At 34.3% G+C, this 20,840-nt stretch overlaps 1 protein-coding gene across 1 annotated transcript in view; it reads left to right on the top strand.

Moving 5' to 3' along the window:
• lasp1 (LIM and SH3 protein 1) overlaps positions 1 to 20,840 on the top strand; it is a 39,561-nt gene extending 18,721 nt beyond the window's left edge. The window contains exons 3-7 of the mRNA XM_056453220.1: positions 3,542 to 3,626; positions 8,792 to 8,899; positions 12,017 to 12,101; positions 16,410 to 16,498; positions 19,398 to 20,840. Coding sequence (XP_056309195.1) covers positions 3,542 to 3,626; positions 8,792 to 8,899; positions 12,017 to 12,101; positions 16,410 to 16,498; positions 19,398 to 19,571 — 541 coding nt within the window. The 3' untranslated portion in view covers positions 19,572 to 20,840. The remainder of the gene's footprint in view (positions 1 to 3,541; positions 3,627 to 8,791; positions 8,900 to 12,016; positions 12,102 to 16,409; positions 16,499 to 19,397) is intronic.

Below are 20,840 nucleotides of genomic sequence, written 5' to 3'. Positions count from 1 at the left end.
AATAAGGTTCGTGGCTCACACAAACTCAAGATACTTTCACGTTTTATTCTACGACATAAAACACATCAGTTACATCTCACTCTTGAGTTTTTAAATCGGTTATGCTTCTTTAAAAAGACGGTTGCTGTCAAGTTGCTAACTGGAGCTACAAGCGATGTTGGAGACATTATACATCATCGAGCTGAACTGGTCTGGAACGCAGCCCTTTTGTGTCGGGCATTTGGATTTGTCTGCTATTTTTATAAATAGTATTTTATTGTTTGTAGTATTTTTCTAATCGGGAATTCATATTGTGTGTAGATAATTCCTTCACTTGTGGAGACCGTCAAGACAGATACCTTTGTTGATCATTTATTTTAATTAAACGATTTTATGAAAATGCTTCTTACCATAGCGCAACATGTCTCTTTCCTGCTCTCAGTAATGCAAATATGTAAATAAATTAGTAAAAATACATATATTAACTGACATTTTAGCGTGATCAAATGACTGGTGGTGGTGTAGTGAGACCCCCCTCATCATTGTGAAGCGCTTTGGGTGTATGGTCGTACACAATATAATGCGCTATATAAATACTCACATTTTACGTTACATCAATTGATTTATTTTTTTTATTATTATTATTTTTGGTCATTTTTTTCTTCACTGAACACATTTAACTCTGTCATAACTGCAATATTCACACTCTTTAACATTTAAAGCATATGTGACTGTATGGGCTGCTTTTCGCTGTATTTCGTGACCAATAAAGAATATTGAATGTTGTTCTGTGTCCATCATGGGTCTTGCAGGTATTTGATAGACTTGTTCCTCATGCCTCATTTCTGTATGCACATGCGCGATACACTTATTTAAATATGTCTTATGATAATACTATGGAGGCACATTTCTAAAACATACAGTGCGTGTTTTAAAATTTTTACAACTACTGGAAAGCAAAACAAATGTATTTCCCACGGGAAAACTATCCAGAAGGCACATAGGTCTACATACAGATTTGTTTTTGTTAATAATATATGGTGTGGATCATAATATAATAAATTGAGAGAGGAAATTTTTGTCATGGACCATATTTCTAAAAATAAGCTTGAAAAGTTGTCTGTAGTAATTGGGCAAAGGCACTGTAGTCCGTTTACAGCCTTATGTTAGCTCTTCAGTTATTGCGAATATCCAAAAGTGCTAAAAGTTGTATTTTCATTTGAGGACAATCCAGTTGGACAAAATGTGTTAGTGTAATGAACATTGTTTGAAAACAGCTTATTATTTGCAAACTTCGAAAAACCTATGGGAAAATCCTATACGGATTTTATTAAGGAAACCAGTTTTATGCTATCAGCCGATTAGCCTACAAAGTGACGTCATAGTTTCTCCACTCTATAGAAGTAAACAGTGCTCACATGTTTGAAGCTCCAAAAAGTGCATTAATCCATCATGAAAGTAATTCATACTACTCCAGTGAGTTCATAAATACCTTCTGAAGCAATGTGGGTGTTTTATTAACATAAAATATCTATGTTTAAAACTTCACAAACTTCTATGTCCTACATCATAACTCCTCTGTCTGCAGTGATAATTATGTAAATAGTATATATATTTTTAACCCAATGAATTTGAATAAATTAAATAAATATTTGAAAACATAAAAAAATGAAACCTATTGGATTTGTATGGACTACTTTCATGATGGATGGATGTGTTTTGTGGATCTTCAAAAACCATATATATATTAGGGATGTGACAAGATCTCGGGCTATGAGAACTCGCGAGACAAAATCGAGGTGAAAAGTTGTCTTGTGAGTTATGATATTAGGATAGGGCATGTGGCTGAATTTAGCACCGAAGTTTGGAAGCAGGATTGGATTTGAACCACACATAAAGTGCTTTGCACACACCTGGCAACCCGGGCTGCCCCTGTGTTGCGCGTCACTCATTTGCTAGTGTGAACTGCTGCTACACAAACTAACCGGTTCATAACCATGTGATGTTGTGAAATTGTACAGGGGAGAAGCCAGTCAGTAGGGTTTATAGCCAAATAATTTGCAGTGTTTGTAGATCCTTTATGGCATAAAGTAGAAGTAAAATAACATTCATTACAAGCTAATTTATAAAAAGCACCTAAATTGTTTTGCATTTTGTTTTTCAGTTGAATAAAAGACTATTTTCCATTTATATATTTCATCATTGAAGATTTCTTCAAAATAGTGTAAAAAACTAGTCTTGTTCACATGAACCCAATCTCGTGTCGTCTCATCTCGTGGTGTAAGCATCTCATCACACTCTTAATATACAGTTGAAGTCAGAATTATTAGCCCCCTGTTTATTTTTTTCCTCAATTTCTGTTTAACAGAGAGATTTGTTCAACACATTTCTAAACATAATAGTTTTAATAACTCATTTCTAATAACTGATTTATTTTATCTTTGCCATGATGACAGTAAATAATATTTGACTAGATATTTTAAGACACTTCTATACAACTTGGTGACATTTAAAGGCTTAATTAGGTTTACTAGGCAGGTTAGGGTAATTAGGCGAGATATTGTATAATTATGGTTTGTTCTGTAGACTATCAAAAAATATATAGCTTAAAGGGGCTAAAAATTTTGACCTTAAAATGGTGTTAAAAAAATTAAAAACTGCTTTTATTTGAGCCGAAATAAACCAAATAAGACTTTCTCCAGAAGAAAAAATATTATCAGACATACTGTGAAAATTTCCTTGCTCTATTAAACATCATTTGGGAAATATTTTTTAAAAAGAAGAAAAAAATCAAAGGGGGCTAATAGTTCTGACTTCAACTGTATGTATATATTTGTTTGTCTGAAAAATGCATCAACACCAAGAATGGCTTGAGGATGAGGAAATTACAAGACAGTTCAGTTTTATTTGACAATATTGCTATAATTAGAGCTATACAACATATATTGAAATATCATCATTGTCAAGACATTATTAAATGTAATATCCGTATCCTGAAGAGCTGCAATAAATTACATGTATTTTATGTTTCAAGTGTTTGTGTGTTGCATGCATGGGTTGTTTAACCAAATTTGATCAGAAATAAAGATTACTATCTTTATATGCTGTTACGTTATTGGCTTAGTCTGGACCTTAAGGTGAACCTAGAGCCTCAGAGCAGAAAGCTGAAAATAAATACTAATATCAGGATTCGAGACAAGAGAAAAATAACAACATCTGCTGACGTATTCCATCATTCATAGTCTTAAAGTCAAATTTTTTTGCAGCTTCCCGTAGATTTTTCAGCCTAGACGAGACTTACTTAGATCAGAAACGTATACATTACAGGTTTTAGTATGCTCAAAATATAAAAATAGCTAATAAACTTTTCATATATCTTGAGACTTATCGCAAAAAATATCATTATCTCAAGACTCGACATAACGTTGTGTAATTTTCAAGTATGATGCATTATTAAAAATATAAATTTTTGTAATTCTGAGATGTTAGTTTACCAATCTATCCCCTAAAAATGCAGATTTTAACAAAAATGTTTGTGTGTGTGTATGTGTGTGTATTCCAGACACTATCCGAAAACATCTTTCACCAGTGTTGCGGACACTCCGGAGAACCTGCGTCTGAAACAGCAAAGCAAGATGCAGAGCCAGGTACAACACATCAATATTTGCCTTCTCTTTCTCTTATCTTTCAGTTTTCTGTTTTGGATCGTTTCTGTATGTTTTGTGGTGTAAGTCAGTGCACTCCAGAACTATGAAATAATACTCAAAGAATGCTTAAATCCAGTCTGAATCTTCTCCCAGAGCTCCAACTTCACCCTCCCAAACACTCAACACGGCTGTTGTGTAAGAACATTTTTGGTGTCTCATGACTGTTGAAAGCATTTCGAGGCACAAATCCCATGTTTACTGAAAACTAGGCCCACACTGAATCTGTGCGCGCAGAAGTCCGCAGATTTTTAGCCCATCGTTGAGTATTTATTTACTTGTGTAAATGTGTGTAAATTTATATTTATTCAGTTTTTAAATTAATTTCAGTAATATTACTGTGATATAATAATAGTAATATTAAATTGTTCATATGATTTATTTACAATACAGTTTGTAAAGTAGTATGTTCTGTCTTTTAGTAGATTTATTATGTGAGACATGCTTTGTTTACAAAATAAGTGGATCTAATTGGATTTGCATTGTAAACATTAAATAAAAGTTAAAAATGTATTATTTTTATTTCATATATTAAGTTTTTAGTTATGATATCCTAAAATCAATTCGCATAATCCGCAGATTTTTTTTTCACAAAATTCTTTGCAGAAATAGCAAAAATGTCCGCTGATTCTGTCTGGCCCTACTGACACTATTCGATCCAGCAGATAAACAATAGTACAAGCAACAGCTAAGATCAAAACATCAGCACATATCATTTCAGTTTCTTAATTTTTACAAATATTGTCGCGCTGGCTCTATTAAATAAATAAAAAACCATTAAACCTTGCTACAGTATCTCTGTCCATTTTGTTGTTACGTTTACATTATTGTTTGTATTTGTAATATTCAGATTGAATTAATTTGTTAATAGCTAATTATAAAAACAACACTAACTATGTCTTCAACATTTTAGAGCAAGCTGCCCAGTTGACATGAATATAGACAATGCTGCTGATTAAACATACTGCCATTAAAACAGATAGATAGATAGATAGATAGATAGATAGATAGATAGATAGATAGATAGATAGATAGATAGATAGATAGATAGATAGATAGATAGATAGATAGATAGATAGATAGATAGATAGATAGATAGATAGATAGATAGATAGATAGATAGATAGATAGATAGATAGATAGATAGATAGATAGATAGATAGATAGATAGATAGATAGATAGATAGATAGATAGATAGATAGATAGATAGATAGATAGATAGATAGATAGATAGATAGATAGATAGATAGATAGATAGATAGATAGATAGATAGATAGATAGATAGATAGATAGATAGATAGATAGATAGATAGATAGATAGATAGATAGATAGATAGATAGATAGATAGATAGATAGATAGATAGATAGATAGATAGATAGATAGATAGATAGATAGATAGATAGATAGATAGATAGATAGATAGATAGATAGATAGATAGATAGATAGATAGATAGATAGATAGATAGATAGAAAGATAGATAGATAGATAGATAGATAGATAGATAGATAGATAGATAGATAGATAGATAGATAGATAGATAGATAGATAGATAGATAGATAGATAGATAGAGATGGAAAGAAAGAAAGAAAAAAGACAGAAAATGGTCCTCATTTGTTCATGAATATGAATTGCCCGTGAGTGAACATCATTATTCAGTTGATCTGGAAAAGACTACAGAAATGCTGAAGACCTCTCACACTTCAGCTCTATCTGAGGGCATTTTCACAAAAAGCTGACTACATCAAAAATAAGACCTGAAGTTCCCTTTTACCTGAAAATGTGGACAAATGAAACTTCCTTTGTTAGTGTCTGTTCTTGGCCTGTCACGATATCTATTTTTTGTTGTATGATAAACTGCAGCAAAATATATTGCGATGAACGATAGTATTGTCATATTAAGACCATTTCCTGTCGCTCATTATATACTGCCAGAATGACAATATAATATCATCATAATGCAAGTACACTCTTCCAAACAACACATAATATTTTATTATCAAGAATATTTTATTTAATTATAGTCATTTTAACAATTAAATAATTGGAATCAGAATGTGAAAACTTGTATCCTAAACAAATAAATAATAATAAATGTTCACAAAAAAGTAACAGAGGCTGTGATATCTGCTACCAGATCTATTTTCAGTCGTCAGACACCCACATGAAAATATACTATAGTAATTATTAGTAAATACTAGTGTTTTTTTAACCGTACTGACACTTACATTGAAGATAGAGATGTTGCACAATCAGCTAAAATGTTGCGCGAATTGGTTTATATGTATTAGCGATGTGTATTGCATCACCAAAAATGATTGAGATCATGTTCATATGTTGTGTGACAAGTTCATCTATTTATTATTGTGACAGGCCTAGTTCTTAATGCATATAAGCCCTGCCCTGACACAGAAATTCCTGACTTAAAAAAAAAGAAAAACATTTAGAGAGAACATTATTTTCAGCCCCCTTCCTCCAAAGCCTTGCAAATTCTGTGTTGATTACTATTGAAGCTAAAAAAAAAAAAAAAAAAAAAAGTGTCCAGGGTGTCTACGGGGTCTTAAAATGTCTTAGATTTCAGAAAAGTCTTAAAATCGTGTGTCTTGAAATACTTTGTTGTAGGTCTTCAATAATTTTAAACAGGTCTTATTTTTCCTGTCTTCATGTAAAGTTTATTTATTAACTGTTTACCAGTATGGTTTAATTATCTTCCTTACAATAACATGTTTTTCTTTTTTTAGCCCATTAGAAAAAATCCTTAGCGTTTAGCTTTGTATACGGCTGTAATTTATTCATGATTAGAGTTTGCTATCATTTGGGGTTTTTCAGATACCGGTGCTAAATCGAAATCTTTAAAATGGTAACGGTGCCTGAACCGATACTTTTGAGCCACACAATTATAGTGGATGACTCTAGATACTTTTTTATTTGACATAAAAATATGTATTTTTATCATTTGAATTGAAGTATACATCAATTCATATGTTCTATATTTGAATCGTATTAATAAATTTCCTTTTGGTCATTTGTTTGTTAGCATGAATGCAAGATTTGCATTATGCAATTATCATTACATTAGCTGCTAATATACTACAAACCTGTGGAGAGGCCGTCATCAAAATCAGTGAAGTGCTTTTTTTCTAGGATTGAGGCTTGTGACTGTTTACATGGACATCAGTAATCTAATTATTTGCCTTAATCTGAATGAGACAATAATATGATTAAGGTATTTACATGAGTTGCTTTTTGAATGTTCCTTTCTTGATCCTATTTTACATATTATAATACATAGATCCATTAACATCGCTACATCACCACGCTATCCACGTTTCCTCCGGAGTTGCATGTAATTTCAGGTGTTTCATTTTTAAATAGGGATGCATGATATATCGGTGGCCATATTGATATTGACTGATAAATGCTATTTTCAATGTTATTGTTACCGGTCTGATTACAAAATTAGGCTGATATCTTTAAGCTTATAGATTATGTAATTGTACAGAACTGTCTGCCTCACCCAAGCGTGGGTAGAACTAATCCAGTGCACTATAACAGAGCTTTGTTGACTTTTTAATTTTTTTTCCCTTCAAAGTCCGTCCTTTTCATTGTGTGTTATTGCTGTGCGTTAATAACTCAGTATGTAACCATATTCCTTATTATTGTAGATATGTTTGATAGAGTGTAAAGTTGTTCACTGTATAAAAATATAACATTTTGAAATATTTAAATCGGTTATTATATCGGTCCAAATCTTAAGTGTTATCGGTTATCGATATCAGCAAAAAAATCCATATCGGTACATCCCTGTTTTTAATTTTTCGACTTTAACTGCAGTTCGGCCATTTCACTTTCATTCAGGGATATTTCATTCATGCCCTCGTGACAAACTGAGGTATTGAATGCGAGTATTAAGTAAGGACTGGTGGAAGAGTGTTGTTTTAATGGAATTTGATACTGCACGCTGAATAGAAAGAAAAACTACCGCATTTCGCAATGTGGGTGTCTGTGTTCCATTAAGGCAAAGTTGTCCAAACTCGGTCCTGGAGGGCCGGTGTCCTGCAGATTTTAGATCCAAATTGCCTCAACACACCTACAAGGATATTTCTAGAAAGCCTAGTAAGAGCTTGATTAGCTAGACCAGGTGTGTCTGATTGGGGTTGGAACTAAACTTTGCTGGAAACTGGCCCTCCAGGACCGAGTTTGGACATGCCTGCATTAAGGTAATCAAAAATTTTTTTAAAAAATGGTATTTAAAAAAAGTCTTAAATTTGATTTGAAACCTGTAAAAACCCTGTATTCAGACAAGCCCTAGATGGCATTGATGCTGTGCATGTGTGTGCATTTTCCACCTCTGGATATTAAAGCCATTAAACTTTTCAGTTGTAAAACAGTCAAATGTATTGCTGCTTCCACTTCACCCTCCTCTCATATCATAATTTGCATGTTTTTGTTCTTGTTGCTTTGATTATTTCTGTTCTCATTTGTAAGTCGCTTTGGATAAAAGCATCTGCCAAATGATGAAATATCAATGTAAAACTGACATTTCGTGCTGTATTTGTGCGTCTGTTTACTATGCACTCCACCTGCTTTAATTTAATTTGGCCATCTCAGTCATTGACGAAGCATAGTAGGATCACTAATGCAGAGCAGTCTGAAATGCGACTTTTTTTTGTAAACCTTTTTTAATCCTAACAGCAAAAATAGAGCACAGCGTAAACATGGTGGGGAACTCGGTGTGTATTTAGACCCAGACATGAAGAATTATAAACCAACTAAAACGAACAAAGTGAAATGGCTCTTAATATATCATTTGACATTTGTTTGATCTTCTGGGGTTAACCGTAACCATTGTCTAAATGCTATGCAACTGCTTTCATTAGCTGTTGGTTAGGGGGAAAATGCTCAACTTTGTAATAGTTGAAGTGCCTTCCTGCCCTGTGGAATGTGGAAAATGTCAAACGTTTTTTTTATGTTTAACTATTAACCAAGCTGCATTTATAAAGATATAATTAAGAGATAACTATGAACCTGTTAAACATTAGATAAACAGTAATGATTACTTGGATATGTGATGTTAATGTTTGTGTGTCTGTGTGTGTTGCAGGTGCTCTACAAGGAGGAGTTTGAGAAGAACAAGGGAAAGGGCTTCAGTGTTGTGGCTGACACACCGGAGCTGCAGAGAATCAAGAAAACACAAGACCAAATCAGCAACGTAAGTTCAGCACCTAAACATCAGACTAAACTCTAAACTACCAAAGGAATATTCTTGTCCTTTATTTATTTCCTTTAGAGTTTTCTGTTTTCTCCACTCAAAGCTGGATTTGTTTGATCGAAAGGTTGGGAGACACTAAACAAAATGTGACCGTGATTCTTTCCCCTTATTTAGTTCTAGCTGTTACTTTTGGTTGTTGTTTTATGCCTCCCTACCAATATTGGGTAAGTTACTTTTTAAAAAGTAATTAAATTCTTATTGCATCTTACGGATCTCTCGTCTTTCGGATGAGACGTTAAACCGAGGTCCTGACTCTCTGTGGTCATTAAAAATCCCATGGCACTTCTTGTAAAGAGTAGGGGTGTAACCCCAGTGTCCTGGCCAAAGTCCCTCAATCGGCCCTAACGATCATGGCCTCATATGCAACATATCTAAATTTTAAAAAATGTAAATATATATATATATATATATATATATATATATATATATATATATATATATATATATATATATATATATATATATTTGTATATCAAAATTAAGCATATGCAGTTCACTTGATAAAGTATGTGGAAATTTAGCGGAAAATATCATTATTTTGCTAAATATGCATTACTCTGCTTGTCTAAATTGATTTATATTGAACTGCTGAATTATTAAACAGTATTTAAGGCAACTAGAAGTAATTCTAATTGCCTAAAAATAAAACAATCTATTGCTTTTTCAGCAGAAAAGTAAATTTACAGCCTACACTGCTCCCAACCTTTCTCTTTACCTCTCCAACAAACATAAAGCATGTCATTTCATTGCCAGTACTGTATTGTTGGCAGAAAATCATAATGATTTGACCTCGAGGAGCACTTATTCAGTCCCATCCTTCCTCTTTGGTGCCACACCTGTTCGCTGAAGATTCTGGTTGCCTGGCAACATCTATGTCACCAAACTTCCTTTTTGCAATGTCATTTCCTGTCAGAATGAAAGAAGGCACCTAATTGTCTGGCTCTGGAGACACCTTGTGGACTGTGCAGGAATTGTTATTTCCACCCTGGCTCAGAATGAGCAGTTCAATTCAATTAAAACACTCTTGCTGAAACCACCACTTTACCAAATGAAGGACTGTCTTCTGAGTAGTTTAATTATCAGATAGCACTGCAACAGTGTTCATCATGCTTTCTATTTTTATATTCGTCCTCGCCTCGGTTTTCTACAGTTCATTCAGCGCGAACTGCTTACCCAGTGTGCCCACTGCTGCAGAGGAGATCCACTCAGCTTGAGTGTGTGTGTGTGTGTGAGATCTATACAGCAGGGTTATCTTCAATATGCTCTGTCATTGTTTTTAATACATTGACGCATTGGCAGTGAAATCACCACGCATTACTGTATGGTTCGGGATCTGTAAGGGTAATAAATAATTTTGTTTTGTAACAGGCCGTTAAATGGGTCAAAAGTGACAAATAATAAAATTTTTGTGTGTTTTCAAAAAAAAAATCTAACCAAAACTAGTCATAAAAGAATGATTTCTGAAGGATTGTTTGACTGACCACAAGGGTTATGACTACTAAAAATTCAGCTTTAACATCACAGGGATATATTGTTAAAATATGCATTTAAAAGGTTTTGATTAAAAGAAAAACAGATATTTAAATTGTATTAAAAATAATAATTGATAAATGCAGCCTTGATGAGTAAAAGAGACAATTTCAAGCTCCAAACGGATCTCAAAGTTGAGTCTTCCAGAAATTCCATTCTTTTTAGCATATTTAATGTGCTACATTTACATACTTCAATGCAGAAACACATGGAAATGTATTGCGTCTCGGTGTATCCAACATAAAATAAAATCAAAACCTGATCTGATGCTACATTTGATCACCCAAGCTGTGTAAATTGGGCTTGTTTTAATCAGCCCAACACTGATGCTTCTTCTTTTCCTGGTTGCATTTTCTTATTATAAATGCACAGAGTTTGGCAAAAAATTATAATTTTTAACTAATCCTCTTTATTTTCTGTTGCAGCTGTGTATTTTTCAGTTATGTAACTCTATGATTCACACTTTTGTCGGAAATCAGTGTCATATGTTGTGCATATTTCTAATTTTCAGCTGTCTATCAGCTGCTTCCAGAACATCTGCTTTTTGTGGCTAATATAATCCTTGCAAATTTGAGATGTTAGTTTATCCAGCTAAATAATTCAGTTTAGCCACATACGCTACCTGACAAAAGTTCGTCATCGTTGTAAGCTTGTCATCCCAGTTGTAAGAGCATCAAAAAATAGCTTGAACTCTAGTTGATCATTTGGAAAAGTGTCAGAAGGTAGATTTGTTAGATGAATCATCTGTTGAACTGCACACCAACCATCACAAATACTGCAGAAGACCTATTGGAACCTGCATGGACCCAAGATTCTCACAGAAATCAGTCAAGTTTGTTAAAGGAAAAATCATGGTTTGGGGTTACATTCAGTATGGGGGCATGCGAGAGATCTGCAGAGTGGACGGCAACATCAACAGCCTAAGGTATCAAGACATTTGTGCTGCCCATTACATTATAAACCTCAGGAGAGGGTAAATTGTTCAGCAGGATAGTGCTTCTTCTCATACTTCAGCCTCCACATCAAACTTTCTGAAAGCAAAGAAGGTCAAGGTGCTTCAGGATTGGCCAGCCCAGTCACCAGACATAAACATTATTGAGCATGCATGAGGTAAGATGGAGGAGGCATTGAAGATGAATCCAAAGAATCTGGATGAACTCTGGGAGTCCTGCAAGAACGCTTCCTTTGCCGTTCCAGATGACTTTATTAATAAGTTATTTGAGTCATTGCAGAGATGTATGGATGCAGTCCTCCAAGCTCATGAGAGTCATACACAATAATCATTCTTTTTTCACTGCACCATGACTTTTTATATATGTATATATATATATATATATATATATATATATATATATATATATATATATATATATATATATATATATATATATATATATATATATATATATATATATATATATAGATAGCATAAAACACATGTAAACTAAGACGATAATTATTGGACAGAAGTAACTTAGAGTAACTAAAGTATAGAATTTGACATTGTGTGTGTGTGTTTGTGTTTAGATTAAATACCATGAGGATTTTGAGAAGAGCCGAAGTGGAGGGGACACCCCGCTCCCACAAACACCTCAACTAAACACACCTCCAGGTACGCAATCCGATTGATATTTTTCCTGCTCATCTGCATAATCCTTAAGGCCCTGATATACTTGAAGCAAACTGAACTGGTGTGATGCTATTTTGAACAGAATGAGGCCAGCACAGACATTGCCAAAGTAATTTATATATATTTTTTTTCTTTGAAAGCACCTTCAAACTCCCACTGGTGTGTTCTGATTATATAATAGATATGTGCGCTCTGCGGTTACTTTGACATGGAAATCTACTCTGGTTCATTTTGTATCTATTCAGACCATCAAGGCCACATTTTAAAAAAATGATTTTGGCTGCTTGTTCAAACTACTTATTTAAAGTTAGCTGAAACAACACAATTCTTGAGATTTTTTTTGGGGACAACTTAATTGTTTTATGCTCAACCTAGTTAGATTTGTCAAGTTAACTTAATCAGTTAAAGTTAGTCAGATATAATAAACATTCAGATAAAGTTAAAGTTACAATCGAATTCAAGTTATTATTAGGGCCAGACAGAATCTTTTGACATTTTTTTTATTGAGAATTTTGTAAAAAATCTGCATATTTATGCATGCGGAATAATTTTGGGGAGTATCGTAACTTAAAACTTCTTATTTTTGTTACAGTCTTAAAGATGGTCAGTTAAGGGGGAGGAGAGTAACATTAATTTTAGATGAAACACATAAGCGCAAACACAATATCAACGAGTGAAGGACAAAATACCACGACTCACTAAATGCAATAAAGTAAGCTTTATTTACAAAGATAGTGATAATAAGTGCAAAAAAATATGTATATAGAAAGAACAATAAATATTTACAAAAATATATTGAAAATCACAGACAACAAACGGGACACAAATTGTTTAAAAGGGTAGATGGGAGAGTTGGAGCGATGAGACGTAGGCAGCGTCCAATAAATAGAAATAAATAAAACAAAACAACCTATTCTATTGACCCAACCTCTACCCTAATTATCCAAAAAGAGAAATATATCAATATTGCAAAGAAAATGTTTGCATCTCTGATGCACTACCTCACCTACACTGATAAAAGTAAAAACAAAAGTACAGCGGGTGAAGCACGCCCCTAACCTAGTGTGTCTTACAAAAGTGATATTCAAAGCCTACGTGTGCACAATGAATGTCGCGTGACATTCTTACCTGTCCAACTCTCCAACCCCAGATCTAGATAGAAAATAGCCATATACCAAAATGTAACACACTTACTGAACGGATTGAAGTGATTCACAGACACACAACATGCGCAGCACGATAACCTCACAGCAAGAAGATTGCTGGTTTGAGCCCCGGCTGGGTCAGTTGGCATTTCTGTGTGGAGTTTGCATGTTCTCCCCATGTTTGCGTTTGTTTCCTTCGGGTGCTCCGGTTTCGGGGAGCTATAGGGGAAATAGGTAAGCTAAATTGTCCGTAGTGTACGAGTGTGTATGGATGTTTCCCAGTGATGGGTTGCGGCTGGAAGGGCATCCGCTGTGTAAAACATATGATGGATAAGTTGGCGGTTCATTCCGCTGTGGCGACCCCAGATTAACAAAGGGACAAGGCCGAAAAGAAAATGAATGAATGAATGAAAAACACAGAAATTTAAAGTGTCCCAGGCCTTGCAAGTAGTGTCCTGTCACCACTTCTATGTCACGATGGCAGCGGCTGGATTGGAGACAGTGTGATGACCACGTCTAAAGTTAATATGGTCATGGAAATTTTAGATTAATGTACTCTATAATACAATTTTATATTAAATTATATAATATTTAAGTCATGGAATATTAGGTCTTTTTGTTTGTCACTTTAAATAAAAATTTTCATTCATCAAATATTGATATTTCTTTTTATTACGTTTTTTTAAATAAGTTTCATGTTATTGTCAGTTTTTTCAGTACCATTTTATTTCTTTCCTGCTTGTTTCCTCAATCACTCGTCTAATGCTAAAGGACTGCATTGTTTTGTGTGTGTTCAGTGCACAACACATCAACTGTTTTTCTTTTCATTATTCATCAAATGTTGTTATGTGGAAGTAAGATCATTTCTGCTATTGTGTTAGACTTCTGATTCATTTGCATATGGGTAAATGACTAGGCACAGTAAATGGTCAAACTACTTGTGCTTCATACCGTTGTGCTTATGACAAATACTTTAAAATTCAAATAATATGATAAGAAGATATGAGTTTACAACATCAAGCAGAATAACAGGCTGTTTTGTACAGATGAAAATGAATGCAAGTAAATGAGACAGTGGCTGCATAGCACTTATGTGAAAAATAAGGTGAAGAGATCATGGAAATTCAGCTTTCTAGTGAGAGAATTTGACTTTTGGCTTAGAGTGAATCCTGTTTTTAATGTAAAAATGTCTTTTTTTCTGTTATCTTATTGATTTAGAACTCTTATAATGTAATGTGGGAAGGGCATCCGCTGTGTAAAACATTTGCTGGATAAGTTGGCGGTTCATTCCGCTGTGGTGACCCCAGATTAATAAAGGGACTAAGCCGAAAATAAAATAAATGAATGACTCATGTAATGTGTTTTTATCTGTAAAGTCCTTGCCATAAAAAAGCTGAAGTTGCTAATGTAGCGATGACAGTGTACTCACAGTAATTAAGAATATATATACATTTTAAAAATCTAAATACTAACTTGCTACTAAATTTCAGGTACACTTTTGACAACACCAGCCATACGGGTGGGAGAAATAATCGATTCGTCAGCGCATCACAATCTTTCTCGGAATGAATTCTAAGATGTTCAGAATTGATTCTGTATTCAAATTAGATTGATGATGTGGGCCTGCACGAGGTAGAAACGGAATAATAACAAAGTCTCTTTATGGCAAGTCATTTCACTCAGTGGCCAACTTTGAAATGCCTCTCGGGCATTCTGTCTGAATGGGGAAGCATCCAATTCTGTGCCAAGCTTACGATTACACTACATATATTGAATTACTAATAAAATTAAACAACGACTTTCTCATAAGTTTCATTTTTAAACATTTGAATCAAACAAAATCTGAATTGTTTTTCAGGGTGCCCAAGCTAATGAGCATGCGCACTCGAAAGGAACGAGATCACGACACCAACCTCATTTATGACAGTGTTACACATTATCATCCTCTGGATAATGCTTCATCAGATCGCCCTGGGCTTCAGGAGTAATTCACAACTTGGTCATGATGGCCAATCTCCCCCAGGAATGACAGCGACACTTTGTATACAAGTTTGTGGGCATTTGAGTAGTTGCTGTCATGTAATGTGCATTTGACAGGATGGACTGCACCTCGCGATTGTTTATACAGATTAAAAGATTAAAAGGAGAGATTTCAAGCTTTATTTGGATATATTTTTATTTCTGTAAAGCAAGTACTCACTGAGATTCAAGTGTGTTTGTTAACCACAACAACGGTCGTAAAAGCACACGTCTGGTCCGAGCTTCTCCCTGGAGAAATGTCAGTCTATAGCGATCGTTGATTGGCTCCTGTACTTGTAGGCGGGGCTTTATTCACCATATTGACTGTTACACTATTCCCCATTCAAAACTACATGAGTGACAGGTCTTGTGTATTCTAGAGTCTTCTAAGTATTCTAAGTGTTGACTGACACATGTATGTTTACACTGCTGAATTTGCTTAATTTAGATAAACTGCTCAAACTGAAGAATTTTAAATGCACGGCACGGCGATCAACTTCTTGTGCTGTTTAAATTCCTGCCACAACACAAAAGAAAACAGAATTGCTGCTTTTCTCATCAGAGATTTCCTTCAGATTCACTACAGAATGCTGACAGGCTGGCATTAACATGATCATACACACTGACTGCAGCAGAATCACGTGGCACTCTTGAACGCAGACTGGGAATGAAAGTAAAAGTGTTGCAAGTGAATGAAACGGTGTATTAATATGTTTTGAAGCTTCATTATCATTTCCAAATATCATCATATTCATATAAACATTTTACTTTAAAAGACATTTTTTTGTTAAGAGGTTATAAACCAACTGGAATAAGAACAGTTTGTTCTTTTATAATTGCTCTTAATCTGGCGTTTCAACATTACATTCAGAGCTTATTCGTGCTCAATAAAACTTTGATATAATACATTTTAATCAATTTTTAAGATTGAAGTGCTGTCATACATGGATTCCAATTATAGGCAAAAACATTGAAACTCCAGATCTGGTTAAAATGTAAAGTTGGAAAGAAAGATGCTGAAGAAATGGGGAAAATGTAGCTCATGAATCAGTAGCCATGATGATTATATCGGGGTCTTTTACGGTCTCATAATGGACAATAAAATAAGCAAATGTTTCTCTTGCAGCATATCCATCCTCGGCTGCATCCCAGAACTATCACTATGAGCCTGAGCCGGTGCGTCCGGCAGCTGCAGCTCCTCCTCCCAGCTCTGGGGTAAGAAATTCCTTACGCTCATGCTGACGTACATACACTCCTCTTTGGATGTGTGTGTTGTAAGGCTATTATAGATTTGCATTAAAAGAAAAAAAATCAATAGTATTTTTGAATTAGCTGTACAGTTTAGTTTTAGCTTGTTTCATTACTGCTTTCGTTAGTTTTAGTTTAGTTTTCATATTGTGAACACATTTCTACTTAGTTTTCATATATTGTGTTTAGTTTTACACTACCTGACTACAGTTTATATAGAAAATATTCATGTAATTTTATGTATTTATATTTAATTTTATGTAAAATCTTGCTCCTGACTGATGTGTATGGCTGTAAAAGCACTTCTACATGTGTTTCTCTTAACAGCCGTAGACATATGCCGATATTCAAAAGTGCAGTATATTGTGAGAATTAACACAGCACCAAAAACTTAATAGGCTGTTTATTTTCAAACAATCAAATTTTCACATGTTGGCCTTCGACTATTTATAGGCCTATTGTTTAACGCTGTACAATAAGGCTTAATTGGTTACCATAGTATGTTTACATTTACAAAAAGTATTTTAATATGTATGCACTAATATGGATTTTTGGGCAGATACGGATAACTGATAACTCATTCGATTTGGAGGCAGATAACCGATATATTAGCCAATAAATATTTCGAAATGTTATATTTTTATACAGTGATTGATTTTATTTTAAACGCTTCATAAAGAATGACCTGATCTTAGAATAGCCTACTCGAAGCAAATATAAAGCAATGATTTCTAAATTGCAAGGTGATTTTATAGACCTAATCACAATTTCACATAAATCAGAATACCAAAAATATATATTTTTTTTCTTTGCATAGCAAACTAACATGCAACTGTTGCCTAAAAATAGTAGTTCTTTTTTTTAACTAATAGAAAGATGTTCTGTTGTTAATGTTCTGCATGATCTATGTTGTTGTATTGTTAAAATAAATCAGTATTTTAAAATGCAATATTTAATGTGTCAGACAAAATACACACCTCAATTCATTTTTTTAATTAATAATAGTAATTTTATATTAATCTGAAGGAGTTAATAATTAATATTCAGTTTACGAGCAGCAGTTCCCATTTGGGAAAATAAACCAAATGTCTACACATGTAATATTTTTCCTTAGGCAATTTACACCAATGACACTCTATCAAATGAAAAGGAATATGGCTACTTACTGAGATATTAACACACAGCAATACCACACAAAAAAGGGCGGACTTTGAAAAAACACTTGAGGAAAGCTCTGTTATACAGGGCTTCTGCTGGGTCTTAAATAGTCTTAAATCACAAACTCAAAATTTTAGGCCTTAAAAAGTCTTAAATTAACTGAAATATTGTGTTGTAGGTCTTAAATCTTTTTTAACAGGTCTTAGTTTTGTGTTAACGTTGTTCTTAATGTATTGCTAGCCAATCTGGCCAAAACCCAACAATCACCAACAATCATCTCAGTAAAACTTTTATTTAAAAAAGGTATTTTTTTTAACTATTTAACATAATGGTTTAATTATTTCCCTTACAATAATATTCATTTAAAAGTGCTTTATTTATTTACTGCTGAGGACACTGACCTGGATAGATTGTGTTCATAGATTTAGTTTATTATAGTTTTTAAAACTTTTAAACATTATTTTTTATTTTAAAGAAAGTTTATGTTGGGAAAAAAGTGTATGGATACAAGTAGAGCTTGCTTGTTTTTATACACTATTTAAAATATTTAGCTAAGAAATATTAAAATGTTATATTATTAATTTATTATTGTATTATTAAAAGTATCAGACGTTAAACCGAGGTCCTGACTCTCTGTGGTCATAAAAAATCCCATGGCACTTCTCATAAAGAGTAGAGGTGTAACCCCGGTGTCCTGGTCAAAGTCCCTCCATCGGCCCTTACCCCCCATGGCCTCCCAATCTTCCCCATCCATCGAATTGGCTCCATCACTTTCTCTCCACTCCAGCTGGTTTGGGGTGAGCGCACTGGTGCTGTTGTCCTGTGGCTGCTGTTGCATCATCCCAGTGGATGCTGCATACTGGTGGTGGTGTGGAGAGACCCCCCTCATGATTGTGAAGCGCTTTGGGTGTATGGCCATATACAATAAATGCGCTATATAAATATAAATTACCTTACATTAAATTAAAATAATTTTTTGATAGGGCAAATAATAATCTTTTCCATCTAGGCCATATGAAAAAGTCCTTAGCCTTTAGCCCTTTGAGTCTAAAATTTATTAATAACTGTCTTAAAAATGCCTTAAAGTCTTAAATTTAACTTGGTGAAACCTGCAGAAACCCTGGTTAAAGTGCAACAGCACTAATCTATCGGATTAAAGATATCGGCCTAATTTTGCTATTGGACCGATAACATAAAAAATAGCATTTATCGGCCGATATCGATATGGCCACAGATATATCGTGCATCCATAATTTAACCAACTTTAAGATGGTAAAAAAAAGCCTATTTCTTACTGTTGATATTAATGCATTAAACAATGTTTACTACCGAGACTTATTTATAAAGTGTTAATTATTGTACTTTATCATCCTTTTGCAATTTAATTTGGTTGACACATTTGTTTATATTATAGTAAAGAAATGCGCCAAGTATTTTTAAATTACCTGTTAAGTAATATTTATACCTGTTAAGTAATATTTTTGCAGCTTAGGTCAATATCATAAGATAGTATACCGTGATAAACGCTTCAGCAACTCAATTCTCAATTAAAACTCAATTATTACTTTTGCTAATTCTTTCATTTCAGTGATTGTTGTTAGTTTTGTTTAGTTTTCATTTGTAGTTTGTTTTTATTTTACTTCTGAAACTAAAATGTGTTTTGACCAATAGTTTTAGTTGACTAAAATAGCCTTGGTGTGTGTTGCAGAAGCGCTACCGAGCGGTGTATGACTACACCGCCGCCGATGAGGACGAGGTGTCGTTCCTGGACGGAGACATGATCGTGGACGTGCAGCAGATCGACGAGGGTTGGATGTACGGGCGAGTGGAGCGCACCGGCCAGCAGGGCATGCTCCCGGCAAACTACGTGGAGGCCATGTAAAAAAAAAACACCAGAGCGAAAGAGAGTAGGGTGGAGAAAAAAAAAAAAAGGCGGAGAGACGCAGATGATTAGCCGAGTGCCATCTCACCTTTCAAGAGCTCATCTTTTTCCTCTTCTATTCCTGCACTAACTCTCCTATCAGGGGTCCACATCTACAGACCCGGTTACGATCCAAAACAAACATAGTTCAGTATGTAATCATACACACACACATACAAACAACAGCGCGCATACACGCAATCGCATAGATAGTGAACGATTTCTCGCCCATATCTTTCGCTTTACACGCACCTCCCTTTCTATTGCTTTTGCTGTCTGTCCGAGCGTTTGTCTTTTTATTAAGTGTTCCCTCTTGTCCAGGAAAGGTGCTGTCACGAGTGGCACTTAAGTCTTAATAAGACTCGCAAACACACACACCACCACCACACAGGCTTCTGAAAGTCTTCAGGGCCTGCTATAGAGCACTTCACAGTTCATCTCAACACACCTATCAGTTGCTCTGACAATTCTTTTATATTTTAATGATCTTCTTTTGCAGCCTGTAATTGTAATGTATATCAGTACAGTTTCACACATCATTGGTCTGTGGGTCTGTAACAATGCTTGAACATGAGACTTATGGTCATTCCCGTCTTCGTTCCATCACGCCTGATCATTTGCATCAATGTGTTGGAATGGGAATCTCGAAACGGCCTCTTTGTTTTCAACTGGACATTCTTAAAACTGTATGAAAGGGGCTGGAGACTTTTGCATATTCACTTAAGCTCCTTCACATTCCTCTCTAGCCCCTTAACCGTATCAATTAGAAAATATCTATATATATATATATATATATATATTAAGCATAATTTTGTTCTGCTGCTCCTGCTTTTCGCAGATGACAAGAAAATAGTAATGTACATTGTTCTTCATAAAGGGAAAACTAAAAGAAGCATATCTAGTCGGTTAGCGAGCGAGGAGCAGTTGTAGAATAGTGAGAGGAGCCCAAGCACAATTCTATGGACCATTTTTACCTTTGGATTCTTTTTAAAACAAAACATTCCATTTGGTTTGCGTTCTGTTTCAGTTCTGGAACGTTCCACGTGCATAGTATGAAACTGTATCTCAGAGCTGTTCTGTAAGACGTTGTTATTGATGTTTTTGTTAGTTTGTTTGTTTGTTTTTTTTTCCCTCATATCATTGCTTATTCTCATTGCCTTGCTGGTATTGTACGAGACGGAATTTTAATGTCAATATCAGTGGAATAAAACAAATCTATTTGTATACCAA

The sequence above is a fragment of the Danio aesculapii genome, chromosome 3, assembly GCF_903798145.1.
Source record: "Danio aesculapii chromosome 3, fDanAes4.1, whole genome shotgun sequence".
Taxonomy (NCBI): Eukaryota; Metazoa; Chordata; class Actinopteri; order Cypriniformes; family Danionidae; genus Danio; species Danio aesculapii.
Note: the sequence above shows the minus strand (reverse complement) of the source record. Positions and strands in the feature narration are given on the sequence as shown.